General features: G+C 43.1%; 1 protein-coding gene across 1 annotated transcript in view; it reads right to left on the bottom strand.

Moving 5' to 3' along the window:
• Positions 1–22,921, bottom strand: part of LOC137435018 (nebulin) — a gene marked incomplete at its 3' end in the record, with an annotated part of 363,563 nt that overhangs the window by 99,933 nt on the left and 240,709 nt on the right. Inside the window, 18 exon segments of the mRNA XM_078785019.1 lie at positions 690–797; positions 4,129–4,233; positions 4,416–4,619; positions 4,947–5,258; positions 5,377–5,484; positions 6,320–6,424; positions 7,549–7,752; positions 7,925–8,236; positions 8,360–8,467; positions 8,678–8,782; positions 9,507–9,710; positions 10,836–11,147; positions 11,241–11,348; positions 11,502–11,606; positions 12,060–12,263; positions 13,322–13,633; positions 13,757–13,864; positions 18,029–18,133. Of these exon segments, the coding sequence (XP_078641145.1) occupies positions 690–797; positions 4,129–4,233; positions 4,416–4,619; positions 4,947–5,258; positions 5,377–5,484; positions 6,320–6,424; positions 7,549–7,752; positions 7,925–8,236; positions 8,360–8,467; positions 8,678–8,782; positions 9,507–9,710; positions 10,836–11,147; positions 11,241–11,348; positions 11,502–11,606; positions 12,060–12,263; positions 13,322–13,633; positions 13,757–13,864; positions 18,029–18,133 (3,129 nt within the window).

Here is a 22,921-nt window from a genome sequence, read left to right as displayed (position 1 = left end):
CAGCATGTCTCACAGACATCAGCATGGCTGTCAACCTCTAATGATGATATTATTATCATCATAATAATAATATTCATCATCATCATATGCCATGTGCCATAAATTTGGAGTCAGCAGCTCGTAATGTGTGTGAGACTGACCTAACCCTTTCACGAACTGGCTGGCCAGGCCTGATGTTTAATTGAAGCAGCTAATGGCAGGAATTTGGAATTCAGCCAGGGTGCAGGAACATTTGTCTCCACTAAGGAAAGCAACCTTGCGATGTATCATGTCCACAAACAATCAATGCTTGCAATGTCGCATGTTTTTTTTGTTTTGTTTTTTAGATTTTTCTCTAAAATGTTTAATGCTTAACAATTTTTTATGGTAATGGCGAAATAATAACAATGGCAAGATGAGAATAACAAATCAATTTTCAGTGAAGAATGAATTAAATATGAATTAATTATATCAAATTTATTAAATTTGATGGCTGTCTTGAAATAAGTTTGAAATAAAATGAAATAAATTTGAAATAAGTCAAAAATTAGCTCAACTGTTGATCATCAAAAATTCACTAATATTGTCCTGTACAAGTAAAACTAATGTAAATTCAAGTGACAGTTAAAATCTGTTAGGGATCTTTAAGAAAAGTTTATTTACATTATGAACCATAGTTGATGGTAAACTAAACTGACTTAAGAACTCACATCGCTTGCGATTTCGTAAGAGGCCTTGGCTGCGGTGATCGGGATGGAGTCCAGCCGCATGTCGCAGCCTGCCCGTTTTGCTTCCTCCCAGCCCATCTTGTAACATTTCTGGAAACAATTAAAATACAACTTTACAAATGAGGAATGGAATAACCCAGAAATTCTGAGAAGACTCAAAGGAAAACTACCCTCAATATAACAGTCCAGGGACTCACTCTTCTTACATAAACAAATGTGATTGAATCGTTGACCTCTTTCCTGTACACACTATATGCGTGAACCAGTCTTAACACCTTGTTCAACACCCCCAAACCGGTACAGGGGATGAAGTGGAAACTTGAAATGTGTGATTTAATAACACACGACACAAAATCTGAGCATGTGCTATTATTGAAGCTGAAATTCCATAAATCACTGAACAAAAGTATGAAAACTCTGTTAATATGTATTTAACCTGTTTTATGCTGAATGACTGATAATTTAATACTATGTGCCATGAAAATTAATATTTTGCCAGGTTTGTTATAAAGCATGGCTCACCATCGTTTCCATACTAATGAAACAGGGGTTCATAATTCCATATGTGAAGTGGATATGAACAGGACTAATATGATGTCATAATATACATCAAATGGCATGTCTAAAACCCTTCTGATTATTCTCATTCTTTTAAAGTAAAAACTGCTCAAACTGTTTATGCTCCCGCAAACTTCAAAACAAAGTTTAATTAAAATAATTTTCATTCATATCTAAAGGCCTTACTAACATGCTGGCCAAAGACTGGGAGCCATAATCACGTACCTACACATCCTTAAAAGACACATCAGACAAATATTCATCCAGTTGTCTTTTAAAACACCCATTCCATGTTTTGCTGTACTGTGAGACTTAAATCTGTGTAATTGAGCATGATAAATTATAAATGAAATACTAATAAAGTATTGTGATTCGTAATTACTCTGCAGTCATAACAACACATCTCAGGGGTAACACCGAGAAGACCCCATGTGTGCATCGCATTGGCGTGGACTCCAACACGCACCCACTCCCTTCCCCTCACCATAGACGGCTCTCTGTTTCAAAATAAACAAGAAAGAGCAATCAGAGATTGCAGACCCTCACCAGGACGTGTTTGTGTGGTGTATTTTGTGGCGTGTTTATTAGCTGCTGTGTTTGTATAGTTTATTGACGATATATATTTTGACTTTCTGTCAAAAGTTTTGGAACGCGCTGTAGCCACTCAACTCAAACATCATCTCTCTGCCAATAACTTGTATGAAACATTCCAATCCGGATTCCGCTCCAACCACAGTACTGAAACTGCTCTCCTCAAAATCACCAACGACCTTCTCCTCTCCTCTGACGCTGGCAACCTCAACATTCTCGTCCTCCTCGACCTCAGCGCTGCCTTTGACACCATCGATCACACTATCCTCCTCACCCGACTTGAATCCACCTTTAACGTCACCGGCACTGCCCTCTCTTGGATTAAATCATACCTCTCTGACAGATGCCAGTTCATCTCCATCAATAACTGCAAATCCCCCACTGCTCCCCTCCCCCAAGGTGTCCCCCAAGGTTCAGTTCTTGGCCCCCTCCTCTTCATCCTTTACCTGTCCCCGCTCGGTCACTTAATCCGCCGTCATGGTCTCCAATTCCACTGCTTCGCTGATGACATCCAGCTTTTCATCTCCACCAAGTCCGTCTCCACCGACACCCACTCTATCCTGACAAACTGCATCACTGAAATAAAATCCTGGCTTCAAATCAACTTCCTCAAGCTTAACTGTGATAAATCTGAAATAATCATCATTGGCCCAAAAACGCTCACAAAATCCACCCATAACTTTGCCCTCAACATCGACGGTATCCCAGTATCCACCTCCCCTCACATCCGGAATCTTGGCGTCATCTTTGACCAAACCCTTTCCTTCGACAAATACACTAAACAGATCACAAAGTCAGCCTTCTTTCACCTGAAAAACATTGCCCGTCTCCGCTCATCCCTCTCCTCCACGGCTGCAGAAACCCTCATCCACGCCTTCATCACCTCCCGTCTGGACTACTGCAATAGCCTCCTCTATGGTTCACCCTCAAAAATCACCAATAAACTCCAATACATTCAGAACTCCGCTGCCCGTCTACTCACTCATTCCCGGACCCGTGACCACATCACCCCCGTCCTTTACAAGCTTCACTGGCTCCCCATCCCCCAGAGAATCCAGTACAAAATCCTCCTCTTGACATACAAAGCCCTCCATAACCTGGCCCCATCCTACCTGGCTGACCTCCTCTCCAGACACACTCCCACCCGCAACCTCCGCTCTGCTGGTACCAACCTCCTGACCCCCTCCATCCGGACCAAATTCAGATCCTGGGGGGACAGGGCCTTCTCCATCGCTGCTCCCACCCTCTGGAACTCACTACCTCACACCATCAGAGACTCCTCCTCACTCACCACATTCAAAACATCACTAAAGACCCACCTGTTCAACGCTGCATTCAACATTCAACCCACAGCATTTAACCCCTGACTATCTCTTCTCCTTCTCCCTCCTTTTGCTTTAAATATTTCCCTATTGATTCTTGTCTTGTCTTTTTGATTCTTGTCTTATATATATGCCGTATATCGCTGCTGTTTGTTTTCTTGATTCTTGTCTTTTTGCAATTGTTGTTTTCATGTATTGTTATGCATTATGTTTTCCACTCTGTCAAAGCGCCTTTGGGCTTCTGGAAAAGCGCTATACAAAATAAATGAATTATTATTATTATTATTATATATTTATGTTCAATCCAATATGGCTGACAAAACACGTGACTGATGACGTCATCAATTCAATTCTCCCATATCATTTTTGTGTCGATCATGCTCAAGAAAATTCAAACTGATTGGATCAAGTGTTCTACTTGTCTAATTACGATGTCATAATAAAGGCATCAGTGACATCATCATGAATATATGTTGTTCCCCATGGGGAGTACTTGACAATGAGCCGTGGTTGCATTTATTCCATGGAGCAGTTTCGGAGATATAGAGGTGCAAAATTTTTCGGTTTTTCCAAGATGGTTCCCGTACCACGTGACCTATGACGTCATAATTATCATTAAAAATTCCACATGAGGAGGTGCTCCTATGGGGAGAATTTCCTGTCAATCAGACTAATGTTTGCAGAGAAAAGCATGCTCATTCTGTGCGGACAAAGAGACAAACAAACAAACGGAACCAAATGCAATACCCTCCCTCTCCTCTGGCGAGAGCAAAAGTATTAAATACTTGATTGATTAGACTAATACAAGACTTTAAAAGGTCAAAAAATAACATCTACAAAGTGATGATCAATATTGAACATAACAACCATCACCATTTACTCCACATTGATGGCTTGTTACATTACTCAGTGTAATCAATAAAAAGTTACAGATTGAGATAGAAGCTCACATCACTGATCTGTATGGCATTCGACCTGGCGAGGTTAATCGCAGGTGTATCCGGCATGATGTGGATATTAGTCTTCTCACTGTCCCACGCCTCTGTGTACAATCTCTGCAAATGAGGGGGAAAAAAAAATACCAAATGACTTGCGCGAAATATCATTATAATGAAAGTAGTAAATCAAAATGGCTGCATCTAAAGGGATAAGTGAAAAAGGTGACATTGCAAGAAATAATTTTAAATCCCCAAAATTGCCACAGAACCAACGATGACACCTGTTAAGCCAAACTCACGTTACTGATCTGCTCTGAATTCTGCTTCGCCTGCACCAAGTCCGGAGCATCTGGCAGCATTGTGAACTTGAAATTTTGTGGCGGTTGGCGATACTCCCTTTCATTTAGAATCTCTGCAGCCCTTTTGCACTTCTCATGATCTAGGGAACCCAAGGGGATCCACCCCATTCCACGAATCCAATCTAGGTCCTCCTTGTACACATGCTGAAAGTGACGAAAACCAGAACAAATAGGGATTTTATATCAACAAAGGCCTCAATTTTATGTATTTTAAATCAACAATGGTCTGTAAAGTGGAAGAAGAGGAGTGTGGGTTGATTTAAACAAAGAGGAAAACGGTGAGGGAGAGGGCGATTGAAAATAGCAGGGAGGGTAGAAGAGCCAGGGAGGAGGAGAATGAACAAGTGCAAAAATACGGAGGAAACTGGGGGAATTAGGAGATGCAAAAAGGGATAATAAGAAAGAGTGATGAATAATTCCACCATTTTTATGTATGAAATAATTAGCGGGCACTTAGAAAAAAAGGCTTACGTCACTCTGCAGGTTGTAGGCATGCCGGGCCTGCATCACATCGTTTGAGTCTGGCAGGCAGGTCCAGGTGTGCAAACTTGTTTTGTAGTTAAAGTCATTCACCAACTCCTGGCACCTCTTGGCTTGCACTATTTCCATCATGTCTGGCGGAATATTGAACTTGGTCTTGCTCTGCATGAAGCCCTTCTTATACTCACGGTCGCTCTGCATCTTGGCCACGTGCATGGACCACACCAGCTTGGGATCATCCTGGAGATTCCGGAACCCGACATAGTGGCCCTTTTGCTTCTCATATGCCTGCTTGTACTTGTACTGAAATTCAAGAAAATAAAATAAAAGAGTTCATTATTGCCCATAAAAACAAAACAAAACAAAATGCATCATAAAAATACAAGATGCACTGCAGAAGTCTTGAACAATGAGAGCTCACATCACTTGCGATGTCCCGAGAAGCCTTGGCAGTTTGTATTGGGATAGCATCCAGCCGCATGTCATGGCCAGCTTTTATGGTGTCCGCCCATCCTTTTTTGTAAAGTTTCTGGGTAAAATAAGACAGATTTTAGAACAGCTGCCTTACAAGACAAATGTAGTCAGTTAGCAACGTCCTGCCAAAAAGGCTTGCAGTAAACGGCAAGCATTATAATTCCAATTATTAAGGAATTCTAGCCTAATAATCAATATAGCTATTCCAAAGCATCTTAAACAATCAGACTCCAAAATGCTAATGGACCTCACCTATCACCTGTTAAGAGGATATACTCATTACTCACATCAGTAAAATTAAATGGAAGTTTAATTAAAATTAAATGCAACCCTCTTATGGTTAAACTGCCAAAGTCTAGGCTCTCTGCTCACCTTCACTCTTTCATTCCCCTTTTCTCCCGCCTCTGGAACAAACTCCCCCACTCCCTTCAATCCCACTCCTCCCTCCAGGTCTTTAAAACAGCTGTTCACCACCATCTCTTATCTTCCCCCATCGAAAATCTTGATCTTTTCTACCCCCGGTAATTCACCCCAGAGTCCTTGCAGTGTTCATATGTTTTATTCCTCTCCCACCTCCCCCAAAGTCCTCCCGATGTCCCTGCTCTCAAATGTTGTGTTTGTGTCCTTCCCCCTCTACCCCCTCTCTTTTGTGTCCTTCCCCCTCTCTCCCCATCTTGTCTGCCGCTCCCCTTGTTTTTTGTGTTTTGTGTGTCGGTTTGTCTTTTTGTGTGATTATGTTAGCTCTTTCACGAGCCACGATCTTGTATACAAAAAAAAGAAAAAAGAAAAGTAAACCTGGTAAATACATGAGAATGGGACTCCTCATGTAGTATTAATTTGAACTAATTAATTCATTCAAATGTAGGTTGGTGCCCGAGGAATACACTCACCTGACTAATGTGCATCGAGTTAAGTTTGGCCAATTCGATCTCAGGAGTATCTGGCATTACATGTATTGAAATTTTCTCATTGTCCCATGCCTCTGTGTATAACCTCTGCAAAAGACAGAAAATAAATCGTAAGATATAACAAGTTATCAGAGGTAGCGTACTTGTATTTCATCTGTCAAATCTGGGTTTGATTCCTGCCTCAACTATAAACTATCACCATAGTATCACCATAGCCTGGTGTTGGCTTAGCGGTTAGGGTGCCAGCTTGGGATCCTAGGATCGAATCCCGGTCGATCGCTGAATTAATGCCCGGGTGGCAGGGTGCCAGGACAAAGGGAACCCTCATCAGCATGCCATTCACACCTGAACTCGCCCACCACCAGTATGTGAGCATCGCATCATTACAAGTGATGTAAGTCTCACTTTGGTCTTTCTCTTTCATTCCCTCATACTCCATTACAGTCGCTCTCTCTTTTAAGAAAAGCAGCCTGGTGTTGGCTTAGCGGTTAGGGTGTCGGCTTTGGATCCTAGGATCCTGGGTTCGAATCCTGGTCGATCGCTGAATTAACGCCAGGGGGGTTGACTCAGCCTGTCATCCTTCCGAGGTCAGCAAATTGAGTACCAGCTTGCCAGTATCCAGCAAGAGGCGACTAACAGGGTTGGCGGCAGGAAGGGCATCCGGCCGTAAAACATTGGTTCAAAAAGGGGATCACGGTGCCCAAAAAAGGCCAACCCCTGCTCTGCGGGGAGGAAATGGCCTCTAGAGGAGGTTCTTCTTCTTCTTCGATAGTGGGATTTGCATCACCGAGTGTGTTGCGGGCCGTGAACTCTTCTTCTTCTTCTTTTGTATGCTGTGTCTTCAGCATACCTGTGCTGTGTGTCTCACACCCAACCTGATCACCAAGTTTTGGCCGAATCCGTCCATAACTTTTTGGGGTATCGTGCTATGTATCGTTTTTGGTCCTATCTCTCAATGGTGAAGAATCACTTTAAAAATTATATTATTCAGATCCGAATCCGGATCTTCACCAAAATCGAATCATTTCGTCCTCAATCAACATGTCCAACAAATTTTGCTGAATATGTTGCAAGTTTTAGAGATATCCTGCTTTTTGAGACATAAACAGACAGACAAACAGACAGGGGTTCACACACACCAAACATATCCTCCGTCAACCTTAAGTGGTGGTGGTAATTAGTCAACTCCACAACTAAAGTTTTGTACATACTTTGCTCATGTTCTGCGCATTCAGCTTGGCCTGGACTAAATCCGGTGCATCTGGGAGAGTTGTGAACTTGAACATGTGTGGTGGTTGGCGGTATTGTTTCTCGTTCAGGATCTCTGCAGCTCGTTTGCACTTCTGATCATCTAAGGAACCTGTTGGGATCCAGCCCACCCCACGAAGCCAGTCCAAGTCCTCCCTGTACAAATGCTGTGCAAAACACGCTCATATTACATCACACGTAAACTGTTTAAACAATTTCATTTTGCAAATGATGGACTTATTATGCAAGTCAAACATCGGGTAATCAATACAAGTTGTCAAAGGCCTTTAAAAAGTGCAAATTTTCAGTGTAGGGTGAATTAAAATCAGTGCAACTCACATCACTTAACAGGTCATAGGCCATCCGAGCATGGATCAGATCATTTTGATCTGGCAGACAGGTGTATTGGTGTGGGATCGTCCGATACTCAGTGTCGCTTAATTGTGATTGGCATTTCTTGGCTTGAATTACGCTCAGCATGTCTGGAGCCACGTGATACTTGGTCTTGCTATTTTCATATCCCTGCCTGTACAATCGATCATTTATCATCTTGTTCACTTGCGCTGCGTGCACCAGCCGTGGGTCATCATGCATATCCTTGTATCCCACGTAGTGCCCTCTTTGTTTTTCGTGTGCCTGCTTGTACTTGTACTACATAGAGGAAGAAAAGGAGCATGTCAATGTTCATAAACCAGTGATAATAATTTCCAAAACATTGAAATTAGATCATTTTGATTTAGTGTTGGATGTGCTTAGATCAGCCCGATCACTCACATCGCTGGCAATGTCTCTTGAAGCTTTTGCAACTTTAATAGGGATGGCATCCAACCTCATGTCATAGCCCTTGTGCCTGGACTCCTCCCAGGCTTGTTTATATAATTTCTGCAAAAAAAAAAAATGCAGTAGTTTGAAGAAAGGTGGAAGGAAATGCTTTGAAATAGAAAAATAAGACAAAATATGCAAAAAGTAAATGAAGAATGTGTAGGAGGAAGGAAAAAAAAAGAAAAAAACAGAACAGTGTATTGTTGATCCAAAAGAAAAGAAACTTTTTCGTGATCGTTTTGAACCAAATGTCCTTGGAGAAAGACTCACATTGCTCGTCTGCACAGCGTTCAGCCTCGCCTGGAGGATTTCGGGAGTATCCAGCATGACATGGATTTTGGTTTTATCGTTATCCCAGGCTTCTGTGTACAGTCTCTGTGAAATCATAAAAAATGCCCAAGTTATGCAATTATGACTGTGTAAAGTAATTAACATGTATATGAAGGGTAATTGACATTTAAGATCAACGACTTAGAGTAACAAAACTGCAATTTCTCCAATTTTTTTCCCCTCACCTAACAATTGGGTGGCTGATGCCTGACAGGATGGCCTCGAGGTACGCACACTCGCCTCAAAGCTGTCTAGCCTGGGTTTGAATCCCTACCAAGCATAAACTGTCATCCTTGTGTTTCACAGGCAGGCGGAGTTCATCAATGTGTTGGCCGTCCCTCGGATGGACGTTGAATGGACGTCCCGTCTGCCAGCATTCGTTGGTGGACATTAAAGATCCCACGGTGTCCTTCATGAAGAGTGGGCGAGCTATCGCCGGCACCATGTACAAATTACAAATTCCTGCTCTAACCAGCAGAGGGCACTGCATCAGCAGCGCAGCTGCACCCTCAGCCGACGATGCTGCCCGACAGCCTTGTGCTGTATACGAACGAATGAATGAACTGAATAATCAGCCATATTTATTACTTCTACATAAATTAGGCCACTGACTTACTGAAATAAGCAAATAACAAAAGTCTATTAAAACCTCTTAGAGAAGGTATTGTGGTTCTTAACTTTTCCCTGAATAAATTCCAGTCCACGTGCAACAAAATAATTGTACAAATCCAGACCTTGGTCATATTTGCAGCACCAAATATCTGCCTACCTTGTTCAAGTTCTGTGCATTCAGCTTGGCTTGGATTAAATCTGGTCCATCTGGGAGAGTTGTGAACTTGAAATTACACGGTGGTTGGCGGTAATGTTTCTCGCTCAAGATCTCCGAAGCCCGTTTGCACTTCTCATCATCAAGGGAACCCGCTGGGATCCAGCCCATCCCACGGATCCAGTCCAAGTCCTCTTTATACAGTTTCTGCAAGCAGTGACACCCGGAGCATATTATCTTTGTGCAATACAATGATAATTATGGTTATAACGATATTGACACTGCTGACTTCTTTACATTTGAGACCCTTAAAGTAAACTGGGCTAATAAATAACCAAGGTCAAATTGTCAAGGTAAGGATGCTAAAATAGTCCATCAAGGTCAGTACAGTTTTGGAATTGGTGGAACTTCTGATCCAAGTATCTGAATCTGATACCGATTCTTGTTTATTAACCCATCACATCTTGCACAGCAGGAGATGGGGTTTTGTAATCACTCCTGTGTGTCTGTCTGTCTGTCTGTCAGTGTGTGCGCGTCTGTCCAGGCCGTAACTTTTTTTTTTTTAAACAATTTGAGCTATTATCATCAAATTTTCACCAACGCTTTATTATGATAATACGGAGGAGGCAAATTAATGATTTGGTCAAAAGATCAATATATTGGGTCGCTAAATAGATCAACAACATCAACATAAAGAATTTGCATATTGGGTCACTAAATTGGTTCACCAATCAAAACCTAGAAGCTGATTGTTTTTTTAGATCTAAAGCTCAAAGGTCAAGGCTGCATAAAATCATCAATTTTTATTTTGTATTTTTATTTAAATGTTTTCGTTATTTTGAGCATACAGAAGAAAAAGACGTCTGCATACAAACGGACGCAGACAGGCTTTGCATTTTCAGATGCTTTCTAGGTAGGTTTTAAATGACCTCATAGAAAGACTTATTTCAAAGGAAGAACCAATCAAGAAAGCATGGAATGTGCCAATTTGAGGGAAAACATCAACAGGACGACAGAGATTAAGGTGGAAGGAGGTAGTGGAAAGAGATTTGAAGAGCGTGGGTTTGAGAGAGGAACAGGGAGGACAGAGGGGAATGGAGAAGGTGGTGGATATTAATGGTGAACCCCTAACTATTGGGATTATGGCACAAAGAAGGAATAGAAGAGGAAGAAGAAGAAGAAGGTATTGAATGGAATTCAAAATGGGAACTTAAACATTGGATCCCCTTGTATCAAAAGTTGCATCGTATGGTGTAGCTGTATCCCTCTTTACTTCTGAAAGGCTCATTTAAGCATTTGAGAAAGTTATGTCAATAACAAAAAAAGGCTCACGTCACTCTGCAGGTTGTAGGCATGACGGGCCTGCATCACATCATTCGAATCTGGCAGGCAGGTCCAGGTGTGCAACCTCGTTTTGTAATTAAAGTCATTCACCAACTCCTGGCACTTCTTCGCTTGCACTATTTCCATCATGTCTGGTGGAATATTGAACTTGGTCTTGCTCGTCATAAAGCCCTTCTTGTACTCACGGTCACTTTGCATCTTGGCCACGTGCATGGACCACACCAGTTTGGGGTCATCCTTGATGTTCCGGAACCCGATGTGGTGGCCCTTTTCCTTCTCATAGGCCTGCTTGTACTTATACTAAAATCACAAAATGACTCAATTAGCAACACTGTAGAAGGATTTATAAGCACATATTTAATTCCATTAACAAGTTAAGTGAAAGACGCTCACATCGCTGGCAATATCTCTGGAAGCCTTGGCTACTTTAATGGGTATTGCATCCAACCGCATGTCATATCCAGCTTTCTTAGACTCCTCCCAGCCCTTCTTGTAGAGTGTCTGTCATAAAAAAATAGAAACAGACATGTGACAAACAGACATGAAATATGGGTGACAAAACAAAAATAGTAGTGTGTCCTATATAAATAGTATAGTATAAATATAAATACAAATACAAAAATAGTATAAAAAGGGCAACACAAATAGCCCTACGTTGCTCATCTGCACAGCATTCAACCTCCCCAGGATGATTTCAGGGGTATCCGGCATGATGTGGATTGTTCTCTTGTCACTGTCCCAGGCTTCTGTGTAGAGTTTCTGTTGGCATTACAAAAAAAAAAAAAAAAAGGTCAAGCATTCTGAAAGACCCTTGTATCAAGAAAGGGATATATCAATGTGTAAGACTCAGAGGTTACTTTGGAAGTGAAGAATTGTTTAAAATCCATAACTAAGCATTATCAATCAACTTTATAGCATGCAGAGGAACTAGAGGAGAAGGGAGCAGACACACAGACATGTATGCACACACGCGCACACACACACACACACACACACACACACACACACACACACACACACACACACACACACACACACACACACACACACACACACACACACACGTACACACTGTCACACACAAACACACACACACACACACACACACACACACACACACGAATAACAGTTACTACTATTCGGAAAAAGCTGCAATATTGTACAACGGGATTTGGCAAATCAAAAGAGGCAAAAATGTCAAGAAACACTCACGTTGCTCAATTGTTGTGCATTTTGCTTGGCAATGACAAATTCTGGGGCATCAGTCGGAGTGGTGAATTTGAAAGTATGTGGTGGTTGGCGGTAAAGATGTTCGCTCAAGATCTTTGCTGCTTGTTTACACTTTTCATTTTCAAGAGAGCCCTCAGGGATCCAGCCCATTCCACGGATCCAGTCCAGATCTTCTTTGTATAGGAGCTGAAACAAAACCACATATTATTATATATACACGTTTTGAAGCTAAATACGAGTGAGAGACAGAGTTTAAAACTGTCTTACATTGTTTTTTCCCGCCGATATATTTCCTGACAGAAGTCGTGCATTCAGTTTCCATTTTTTATTGCCGAAGTTCAAGAGCAGGCGACAAAATGAATGAGCAACAAAACTGCAGTTTACGTAATCAAAAAACTGAGGCAGCATAAATGCAAAATCCTTTGCAGGATGTTGATAATACTGCGAATGGACACAGTCATTTTGCAAGGGCCAGCGTTGTTTAACCAGATGCAGTGGTGTTGTGATTGGAGTGCCCACTCTGGGTGTCTGCGTGTGTTGGGGTAGAGGAGCAGGACATGCCTGAATTTTGATACTTAGAGTGCCCAAATATTTAATTAATCGTACATTTATTTAAATATTATTTTATTATTAAATTAATGATTGTATTAATTTAATTACTAAATATTATTCTTTATTTAAATATTATTATTTACAGCAACGAAGGCTGGAAAGGGTGGAAAGGCGAATGGTTCGGTGGATGTGTGGAGTATCGTTGAGAGAGAGGAAGACAAATGATGAATTGCGAAGGATGATGGGAATAGAGCCTGTGATGGATGCTGTGAAGAGAAACAGTTTGAGAGGGTTTGGTCATGTGTTGAGGAAGGATGAAAGTGAGTGGTTGAGAGGAGTGATGGAAATGAATGTAGAAGGAAGTAGAGGACGGGGAAGACCGAGAAAGACTTGGCTAAAGATGGTCGAAGAAGAAATGCGGGCAAGGGGGTTAACAAGGGGAGATGCAGAAAATAGGGCAAAATGGAGAACATAGTCATGGGGACCGCAAGGCTAACCCCCACTCTTGCAGGGAAAATGGCCTTAAAATGCCTGTTGTTGTTGTATTTAAATATTATTATAAATAAATATTTAATCAAAATATTTAATTCATTCATCGAGTCGCCCTCGAAAAAAATGACACATTCTCCGACCTCGCTTGATGCTCATCATTTAGAGGAAAGAGCATGGACAAAACCCGCGGATAAACTTACATCACTCTGCAGGTTGTAGGCATGCCGGGCCTGCATCACATCGTTTGAGTCTGGCAGGCAGGTCCAGGTGTGCAAACTTGTTTTGTAGTTAAAGTCATTCACCAACTCCTGGCACCTCTTGGCTTGCACAATTTCCACCATGTCTGGCGGAATATGGAACTTGGTCTTGCTCTTCATGAAGCCCTTTTTGTACTCACGGTCGCTCTGCATCTTGGCCACGTGCATGGACCACACAAGCTTGGGATCATCCTGGAGATTCCGGAACCCGATATAGTGTCCCTTTTCCTTTTCGTATGCCTGCTTGTACTTGTACTGCAGGAGATTGAGGGGAAATACATTTCACCAATATGGTGTTACTTCCTCAGCAGGATACTATAGTTATGTGTGGTGGTGCTGCATCAAATGTAACGTGAAGTCAACAAGTTGGATTCTCACATCACTGGCAATGTCTCTTGAGGCCTTGGCGACTTTAATAGGGATGGCGTCCAGACGCATGTCATAGCCTTTCCGTTTGCTTTCTTCCCAGTCTTTTTTGTACAATTTCTGCGGAAGATCATGTTTTTAATGCAACTTAATTATCTCTACAGGAAATGATGACCGTTTAACACATACAAATGCATTCCCTGTACAAAGTGAACAACGGCTTAGTGATCATATGCAATTTCCAAGAATCTTCCTGATGCATACAGTATGTACATGTTCGGCCATTTATTATCACTAGGGCATGCCCGTACTATATCTATATCTAAAATTATATCCCCCCCCTCTATTTACATGAAATGGTTTGGTCCAAAGCGAACGGCTTGCGAGTGGTGACAATCCCCCCCCTCTATTTACATGCAATGGTTTGGTCCAAAGCGAACGGCTTCCGGAGTTTGGTAAAGAAATCGCCATCGCGTGCACAAACGCGCAGGAAAGCGAATGAATCGCAAATTCGTTTTTATTAGTTGTAAAACATAGTTTAACGCCAACATAGTTTGCAAACGTGAAATAAATGAATACGCTCTCAAATGTGCCATCCGAGGCAGAGTGTGCCCGCCACGTTCGGCACACGCGATCGTTCGCTGCTCTCTGATTGGTTGAATCGTTTTTTGGACATAGCTCGGTAAGTAATTGTCCGATTAATATGAAACCTTGAAAAGGCACATCCTCGGGTCCCCAGCAATATACCTGGCAAGTTAAAAGTATATCGGACCCGTGGTTGTCGAGAAACAGCGGTCACAGACAAACGTACAGACAGAGATTACTGGAATTATAGATAGACTAGGGCATTGCCCGTACGTGGGTGCCCGTTCCTTGCCAATGCCCGTACTATATATATATCTAAAATTATATCCCCCCCCCCCCCTCTATTTACATGAAATGGTTTGGTCCATTCGCAACGACCACAGAACCCCCCCCCCTCTATTTACATGCAATGGTTTGGTCCAAAGCGAACGGTTTGGTCCATTCGATGTGATTCGATGATTCGATGTGAATGGTTTGGTCCATTCGCAACGACCACAGAACCCCCCCCTCTATTTACATGAATGGTTTGGTCCATTCGCAAAGCCAAAGCGAACGACCACAGAACCCCCCCCCCCCCTCTATTTACATGAATGGTTTGGTCCATTCGCAAAGCCAAAGCGAACGACCACAGAACCCCCCCCCCCCCCCCCCTCTATTTACATGAATGGTTTGGTCCATTCGCAACGGCAAAGCGAACGGCGAACGGCTAAATCGCCATAGCTCGGTAAGTACTTGTCCGATTAATTTCAAACCTTGAAAAGGCACATCCTCGGGTCCCCAGCAATATACCTGGCAAGTTTCAAGTATATCGGACCGGTAGTTGTCGAGAAACAGCGGTCACAGACAAACGTACAGACGTACAGACGTACAGAGATTACTGGAATTATAGATAGATGACATTAAGCCTAAATTAATGAATTAAACAATTAATTACAAATATGCTTTCATATACTCGAGAATACGTCAATGGTCTTGCTTGGTGTTGGCTTAGCGGTTAGGGTGCCGGCTTGGGATCCTAGGATCCTGGGTTCGAATCCCGATCAATCGCTGAATTAACGCCAGGGGGGTTGACTCAGCCTGTCATCCTTCCGAGGTCGGCAAATTGAGTACCAGCTTGCTGGGATGAATGATCACGGTGTGTACCCCGATTTAGAATAGGTACACCGTATCCCTGCGCCACACCGTATCCCTGCGCATCATAAGAGGCGACCAAGGGTTGGCGTCAGGAAGGGCATCCGGCCATAAAAACATTGCCTCAAACAGGGAACCATGATTGTCATGGGGGCCGCAAGGCTAACCCCCGCTCCAGTGGGGAAAATGGCCTTAAAACGATCATTCATACTCGAGAATACTTTGAGTCATCTTTATCTAATATGCAATACTAGATCTAAATACTGAACATTTTAATGACCACTTCAGGAAAAGATCTCTAATATGAATACACATTGCGTAGAGTGAGAGATTCGTCGACAATGGTCAGTCGATCGAGTACGCAGCCCTCGCAAACATCTGTAGGCCTAGGCCTAACTAGGCTAGGTTGTTTGATCTTGGGCTTAGAATTAAAATTCAAATAAATTTTATTGAATGGATAGATTGGGATAGAATGCAGGACTTACCTACTGTAGGCTATATACTAGGTACGTGACAAAAAAATTCAAAAACAAGGAATTCCTTTGCAACTGGTACCATTGGAAAGAGCATGAAAATACCATTAAAATGATACCCAGATCATTGCCCTAGGTCTAATATTAAGAGAGTTAAAGCATTTTGACATTTACCAATTATGCACAATTTTGGTCCTTTGTAATCAATGGAAACAAAGGAAAAATGTGACCTTTTTTAAATATTATGGTCAAACACAAGATTTCGGTGCTCAAATTAACTAAATATTAAAACTGGATGTGGATGAATATATTAACTAATACATTAAATTGGTTTCATAACGATATAAACTTGCCTTCAATTAACAAACAATTGTGGGAGGGGTGAGGAGTGGTTAGGCAGTGGGGGAGGGGAGTGAGGCGTGGTTAGGCAGTGGGCTGGGGGGGAGTGAGTGAGGAGTGGCTAGGCAGTTTGGGGGGGGGAAGGGGTGGTAGTCAGTGGGGGGGGGGGGGGGGGAGGGAGGATGGGGTGGCAGGCAGTGGGGGGAGGGTGGGAGGAAGTGGGTGATAAGCAGTGAGGGGGAGGGGGAATGGTGGGAGGGGAGGTAAGCAGTGGGGGGGGGGGGTGGGGGGGGGGGGGGTGGGGGGGGGTAAGCAGTGGGGAGGGGGAGGTGGGAGGAAGGGGTGGGTGGGGGGGGGGAGTGACTGGGGAGGAGTGAGGAGTGGGTGGGTGGGGGGAGGGGGGAGTGAGGGGTGGGTGGGTGGGGGGGGGGGGGGGAGTGAGTTTGGGGAGTGAGGAGTGGGTGGGTGGGGGGAGGAGAGTGAGGGCAAATTAACAACACAAACGTGTGATTGCATGCATGTCATGACATGCATGAGATGCATGAGCTGTGAGCGCACGATGCACCGCGACCGACGACATATTTTGGAATTTCCATCCACAACACGTTTTATTATTATCGTCAAAAATAAGGTTTCAGTGCTCAAATCAACTAAATATTAAAACTATATGTGGATAAATATATGATGTAACATAATAAATTAGTTTCAGAACGATATAAACTTACCTTCGTCAAAATCAGTGAATGGTTTTGACAACCCAAACTTGCGGCAATACATTCACCTACTTCTCGAATTCGGAAAATAAAGGTTGGAAGACGAGGTCAAAGGGGAAAATCTGAACTACGTCATAAGTATTTCCGGTTCATCTAAGAAAAACAAATACGATCTCTGCAGCGATAGTAATAGAGGGCTGTGCAGACAGCCGAGATCGCTGGCAGACCAGGTAGTGGTGCCACAGCGACGCGCTACTCAGCATCCGATAGTCACGTATCTACTATATTATATAGTCTAGACTTCTAGTCGACTGCACCAGGTACGTAGGTCCGACTGGCAGGGACGTACTGAAATCGGTGTACCTGGTTTAAATGAAGTTGGTGTAGCTGGCGGAAAACTGAAGTCGGTGTCGATGGCGGAAAACTAAAATTGGTGTACCTGGCTTAAATGAAGTTGGTGTAGCTGGCGGAAAACTGAAGTCGGTGTCGATGGCGGAAAACTGAAGTCGGTGTCGATGGCGGAAAACTGAAGTCGGTGTCGATGGCGGAAAACTGAAATCGGTGTACCTGGCTTAAATGAAGTCGGTGTAGCTGGCATAAATGGTGAGCGGTTTCGAAATCAAAATCCGTTCTGTACAGTACTGTATTGTAATTTATTGATTTTAATCACCAGGTGAAAATAATTTATCGGTCGCGCCAGACCAAAGCAAGATCACGTGAGCAAGATGGCGGATCATGGAAGGGACAAGATGGCGGATCATGGAAGGGACAAGATGGCGGATCATGGAAGGGACATTTCAAATGACAACATGAAATTTTGTTCCAAAGGGAATGGGGGAAAATATATATATATTTTTTTGTGAAATTTGAAATGGATGTGAAATTTTGAATGGATTTACATATACATGCAATTGGCATAGAGGTTTGCTTACGAAGCTCTCTATTACCCACACACCTTCCCTCTCTCATTCTACATCTGTCTTTCCCTCTTAGAAAATAAGGAAGTCTTTATTAAACCAAAGGAACTCAAAATGGGTTCTTACATCACTGATGTTAATGTTGTTGAGCTTGGCGATTTGGAACTCTGGAGTGTCAGGAGGAATATGAAAAGTTAGCTTGTCTTTGTCCCAGGCTTCTTTGTACTGCTTCTGTTGGTTAAAACACATGAACCACACACAGGAAAACGTAAACGTACATAATTAGGGATCACACCATCCAAATGTCTGAAATGATGTTAAAAAGTCCACAGATTAAGAAGTTTACATCGGGTGTGTTGTGAGTATCATTTCCAGAAGTTTGATTTGTTGAATGATAATTATGAAAATGATATATAAAACTTTCAAAACTACAAATCAAATGGTAGTAATAATGTATTACCTGACATTCAAGGTGCTGTGCCAATGCTACGTGTTCCATTCGGGCTCTTATGGTTTATTTTGAATGCCAGAGCATTATGTTTGTAGTGCCTTGTATTGTTAAGTCTGATAATGCCATGAACACTGTGATGTATGACAATGCACATGGGCATGGCTTGTTGTAAATGACTATGATGTGAAAATGGGAAATCAAAATATTGGGATATTTTGTTAAATATTTCTGAAATTGATTACAAAAAGGGTAATGCTTGCACCTGATTGTAGATCATGTCTGACAACCAATTATTAATAAACATTATTAAAGATATTGTCATTATGCATAAAAGGCAGTTGAAGGGCCTCCGTAACACTGAGCAAAGCACTCACCTGTTTCATAAATAATATATGGACAGCCCTAAAAGACTTGCTGCTGAATTAGCCCAAAACAATAACAGTGATTTGAATGGGTCAGGCTGTAATGTTTCCAGTTTTGTTATTACCCTGCACTCGCGAAGCGAAAAGCGGGGTTAAGCGATCGGTTACATGCATACTCACGTAAGTACATACAGTCATGTGAAAAAGTAAGTACACCCCATGTAAAGTTTTGACTTTTTCAACATATTTCAACATACAGCTATTTGATCTTCATTTCAACAATATTGACAGATAAAGGTGATATATTATAACAAACATCATGAAACATTTACATTTTGTCGTCCATTGTATAATTTAAATAAACATAAATGCAAATTTCGCATGTGGAAAAAGTAAGTACATAAAACCGCACATCTCTACCGCACAGCATGTTGAAATATGTTGAAAAAGTCAAAACTTTACATGGGGTGTACTTACTTTTTCACGTGACTGTACGTGTCTGCATTTTTAAAATTCATTTTCTCGGCAAGCGTTGGGCTGATTGGCACAAAATTTGACACCATAGGACTGCCTTCTCCTCTATCATTTTTTAGCTATAATTATGACATCACATGGTACTCCCTCCTCCGGTATGATAGACCTGAGCCTCGTCCTGGAGGTGGGGTTGCTATCTTTATAAAAAACTCTCTTCCTCACTCGCCCTCCACTGCCCTCTCTCCACCTCACCCCCAGGAATACCTTTGGCTACGGCTTCCCCTTCGCTCCCACCTTTTGTTCATATGTGTGTTGTACCGTCCACCAATCAGCGATGACTCCATCTACATCTCACTGTCTGATAATATGGACCAACTTCTATCTACCCATCCCAACTCTCTCTTCCTCATATGTGGTGATTTCAATTGTCACCATGCCAGTTGGCTGGGTGTGGGTACCTCTCTCACCAGCCATGGCTCTTCAGCAAAGGACTTCTGCGACTCACTGGGACTGACACAATCTGTCAATTTCCCGACCCGGATCTCAGTCAACGGAGCATCTTCTCTTCTGGATTTGGTTATGACAAACTTCCCTGAAAATGTCTGCTGCTCTTCTTCTGCTCCAATCGGCTCATCTGATCATGTGCTTGTCAAAGTGGACATCTCTCTGACCATTCTCAGAGAGCCTCCTCAGCGTCGACGAGTCTGGCATTTCACTCAGGCCATCTGGCACGGTCTTCAAGCAGCCATCAATCATCTGGACTGGTCTCCCATCTCTACCGCCTCTGACATCAACTCATCCTGGGAATTCTTTCAAAGTAAATTGCTCTCTCTCATGCACAGATTTATACCATCTCGTCTTCAGTTGTCATACCCTTCCTCCCGTCCATGGTACACGGAATCTTGTGGTGAGGCTGTTGCCCTGAAACAACTTGCTTTCGTCTCCTGGAAAGCAAATCCAACGGAAGGAAATCTCATTTCCTTTCACAAAGCCCGAAACAAGTGTGTGTCCACCCTCAGGAGAGCCAGGAAACAATATCTCACCATTCTCAAGACCGAACTCTCTTATCTGTCTCCCTCTTCCAAATCCTGGTGGCGTCTGGTCAAATCTGTTTCTGGTGCTTGTTCCCCCTCCATCCCCTCCCTCACCTTAAACGGCTTAACGGCTGACTCCGCACGTGAAAAAGCTGAATGCCTCAACTATGTTTGCCTCTAAATCTTGTGTCCCAAACCCATCCCTCTCTGTAACCACCGTACCCAGTCGTACCCAGCTGCTCCTGGACTCTGTGTCCTTTCCTCCTGACAAGGTGGAAAAGTTTCTGTCAACCCTCGACTCTGATTCTGCAACTGGTCCTGACGGCATCAGCCCACGGGTCCTAAAATCATGTTCTTCTGCTCTTTCACTCCCTCTTTCTGTTCTCTTCACCCTCTCTTTTGCTCAAGGTCATCTGCCATCTGCTTGGAAATCAGCCAACATCACCGCTTTGCACAAAAAAGGTGCAAAAACAGATCCCAGCAACTACAGACCAATCAGCCTTCTCCCAATTATCAGCAAAGTCATGGAATCCATCATTGCTTCAGATATTAAATCTTTCCTCTTCTCCAATGGCTTGATCTCTGATCATCAATTTGGTTTCAGACCTGGTCACTCTACTCTGGACATGCTGCTTCTGCTTTCTCAACAATGGATGGAGGTCCTCAACGCCAAACAGGAAATTAGAGCTGTCTCCCTTGACATTTCACGTGCCTTCGATACGGTCTGGCACCCTGCTCTGCTCTCCAAACTCTCCTCCTTTGGTATCCATGGAAATCTCCACGCATGGCTGGCGGACTTCCTCTCTGGTCGTAGTCAACGTGTGGCCCTGAATGGGTTTCTCTCATCTCCTCTTCCTGTTCAGGCTGGAGTTCCCCAAGGTAGTGTTCTGGGCCCTGTGCTTTTTCTGGTCTTCATCAATGATCTCTCTGACTCTCTTGAAAATCCTCTCTATCTCTTTGCTGACGACTCTACTCTCTGTCGCTCCATTCCTCATCCCTCAGATCGGCAGTCTGCAGCCTCCTCACTCTCTGCAGACCTGGACAAAATCACAGACTGGTCAAACAAGTGGAACATGTCTTTCAATCCTGACAAATCTCACACTCTTACAATGTCTCTCCGAAAGGACCGACTGGACAACCCTCCCATCTACTTTCTCAACAATCCTCTCCAAGAAGTTCTGTCGCTCAAGCTTTTGGGTCTCACTATCTGCCATGATCTTTCTTGGGAAAACCACATTTCCAAGCTGGCCTCCAAAGCCAGTCGCCGACTGGGCATCCTCCATCGTGCGAAGTCCTTCCTTGGCACACCTGAGCTCCTCACCACATACAAGGCTTTCATCCGCAGCTCAATGGAATACTGTTCCCCCCTCTGGGCTGGTGCTCCTGCCTCACACCTTGCTCGGCTTCACGCTGTTGAGGCCAAAGCTTTCAGAATCATTGGAATCTCCTGCGATGTAGTCAACGCCGAGGGCCTTTCACTCACTCACCGCAGGCAGGTTGGTGGTCTTTCTGTCTTCTACCGACTCCTCTCCGGCCTTGCTCCCCCAGCTCTCTCTGTGCTCTGTCCCCCCAATATTCCTTCAGGTCGCACAAGATCTGCCTGCAACCCTCTTATGGTTAAACTGCCAAAGTCTAGGCTCTCTGCTCACCTTCACTCTTTCATTCCCCTTTTCTCCCGCCTCTGGAACAAACTCCCCCACTCCCTTCAATCCCACTCCTCCCTCCAGGTCTTTAAAACAGCTGTTCACCACCATCTCTTATCTTCCCCCATCCAAAACCTTGATCTTTTCTACCCCCGGTAATTCACCCCAGAGTCCTTGCAGTGTTCATATGTTTTAATCCTCTCCCACCTCCCCCCAAGTCCTCCCGATGTCCCTGCTCTCAAATGTTGTGTTTGTGTCCTTCCCCTTCTTCCCCCTCTCTTTTGTGTCCTCCCCCCTCTCTCCCCATCTTGTCTGCCGCTCCCCTTGTTTTTTGTGTTTTGTGTGTCGGTTTGTCTTTTTGTGTGATTAATGTTTGCTCTTTCACGAGCCTCGATCTTGTATACAAAAAAAAAAAAAAAAAAAAAAAAAAAAAAAAACATGCCACCTTGGAAAAAACTTTGCACCTATATATCTCTGAAACCGCTCAATGGAAAAAAATGAAAAGTGGCTCATTGTCAAGAACTCCACATGGGGAATAAGTGTTGGTAACGATGATGTCATTGGTGCCTTAATTATGACATCATAATTCGACAAGTACAACACTTAGTCCGATCACTTTGAAATTTATTGAGCGTGATCTACGCAACAATTGTATTAGAGAATGTAAATTTATGATGTCATTGGTCACATGGTCTAGCAGCCATATTGGATCAAAGGAAAAAACCCTTAAAAAAAACAGAAGAGTTGGCTTGCACCAAGTTGACTGCGTCGCATAAGTATTCCTTGAATACCAACTAGTTGTTAGCTATATTCAGCCATTCCCTTCTCAGGCATGAGTGATAACACGTGGACTATAGCTCAATACATCAGAATCATTACAGTCCATTGGCACCGTGTCTTACTATTGGTGCAGATAATAGCGAAACAAAACGCAAAATAACAAATGACGTGCATCAAAATGCACACAACCAACATAGCATCACTATATTAAACATGCAATACATTGGCCACAAACATGATGCTGTTTATGAAGTAAAATATGTAACATGTTGCAT

This window comes from Myxine glutinosa, chromosome 1 (genome assembly GCF_964187855.1).
Source record: "Myxine glutinosa chromosome 1, kmMyxGlut1.1, whole genome shotgun sequence".
Classification (NCBI taxonomy): Eukaryota; Metazoa; Chordata; class Myxini; order Myxiniformes; family Myxinidae; genus Myxine; species Myxine glutinosa.
The sequence above is the reverse complement of the archived record's forward strand: the minus strand, read 5'-3'. Positions and strand labels throughout refer to the sequence as shown.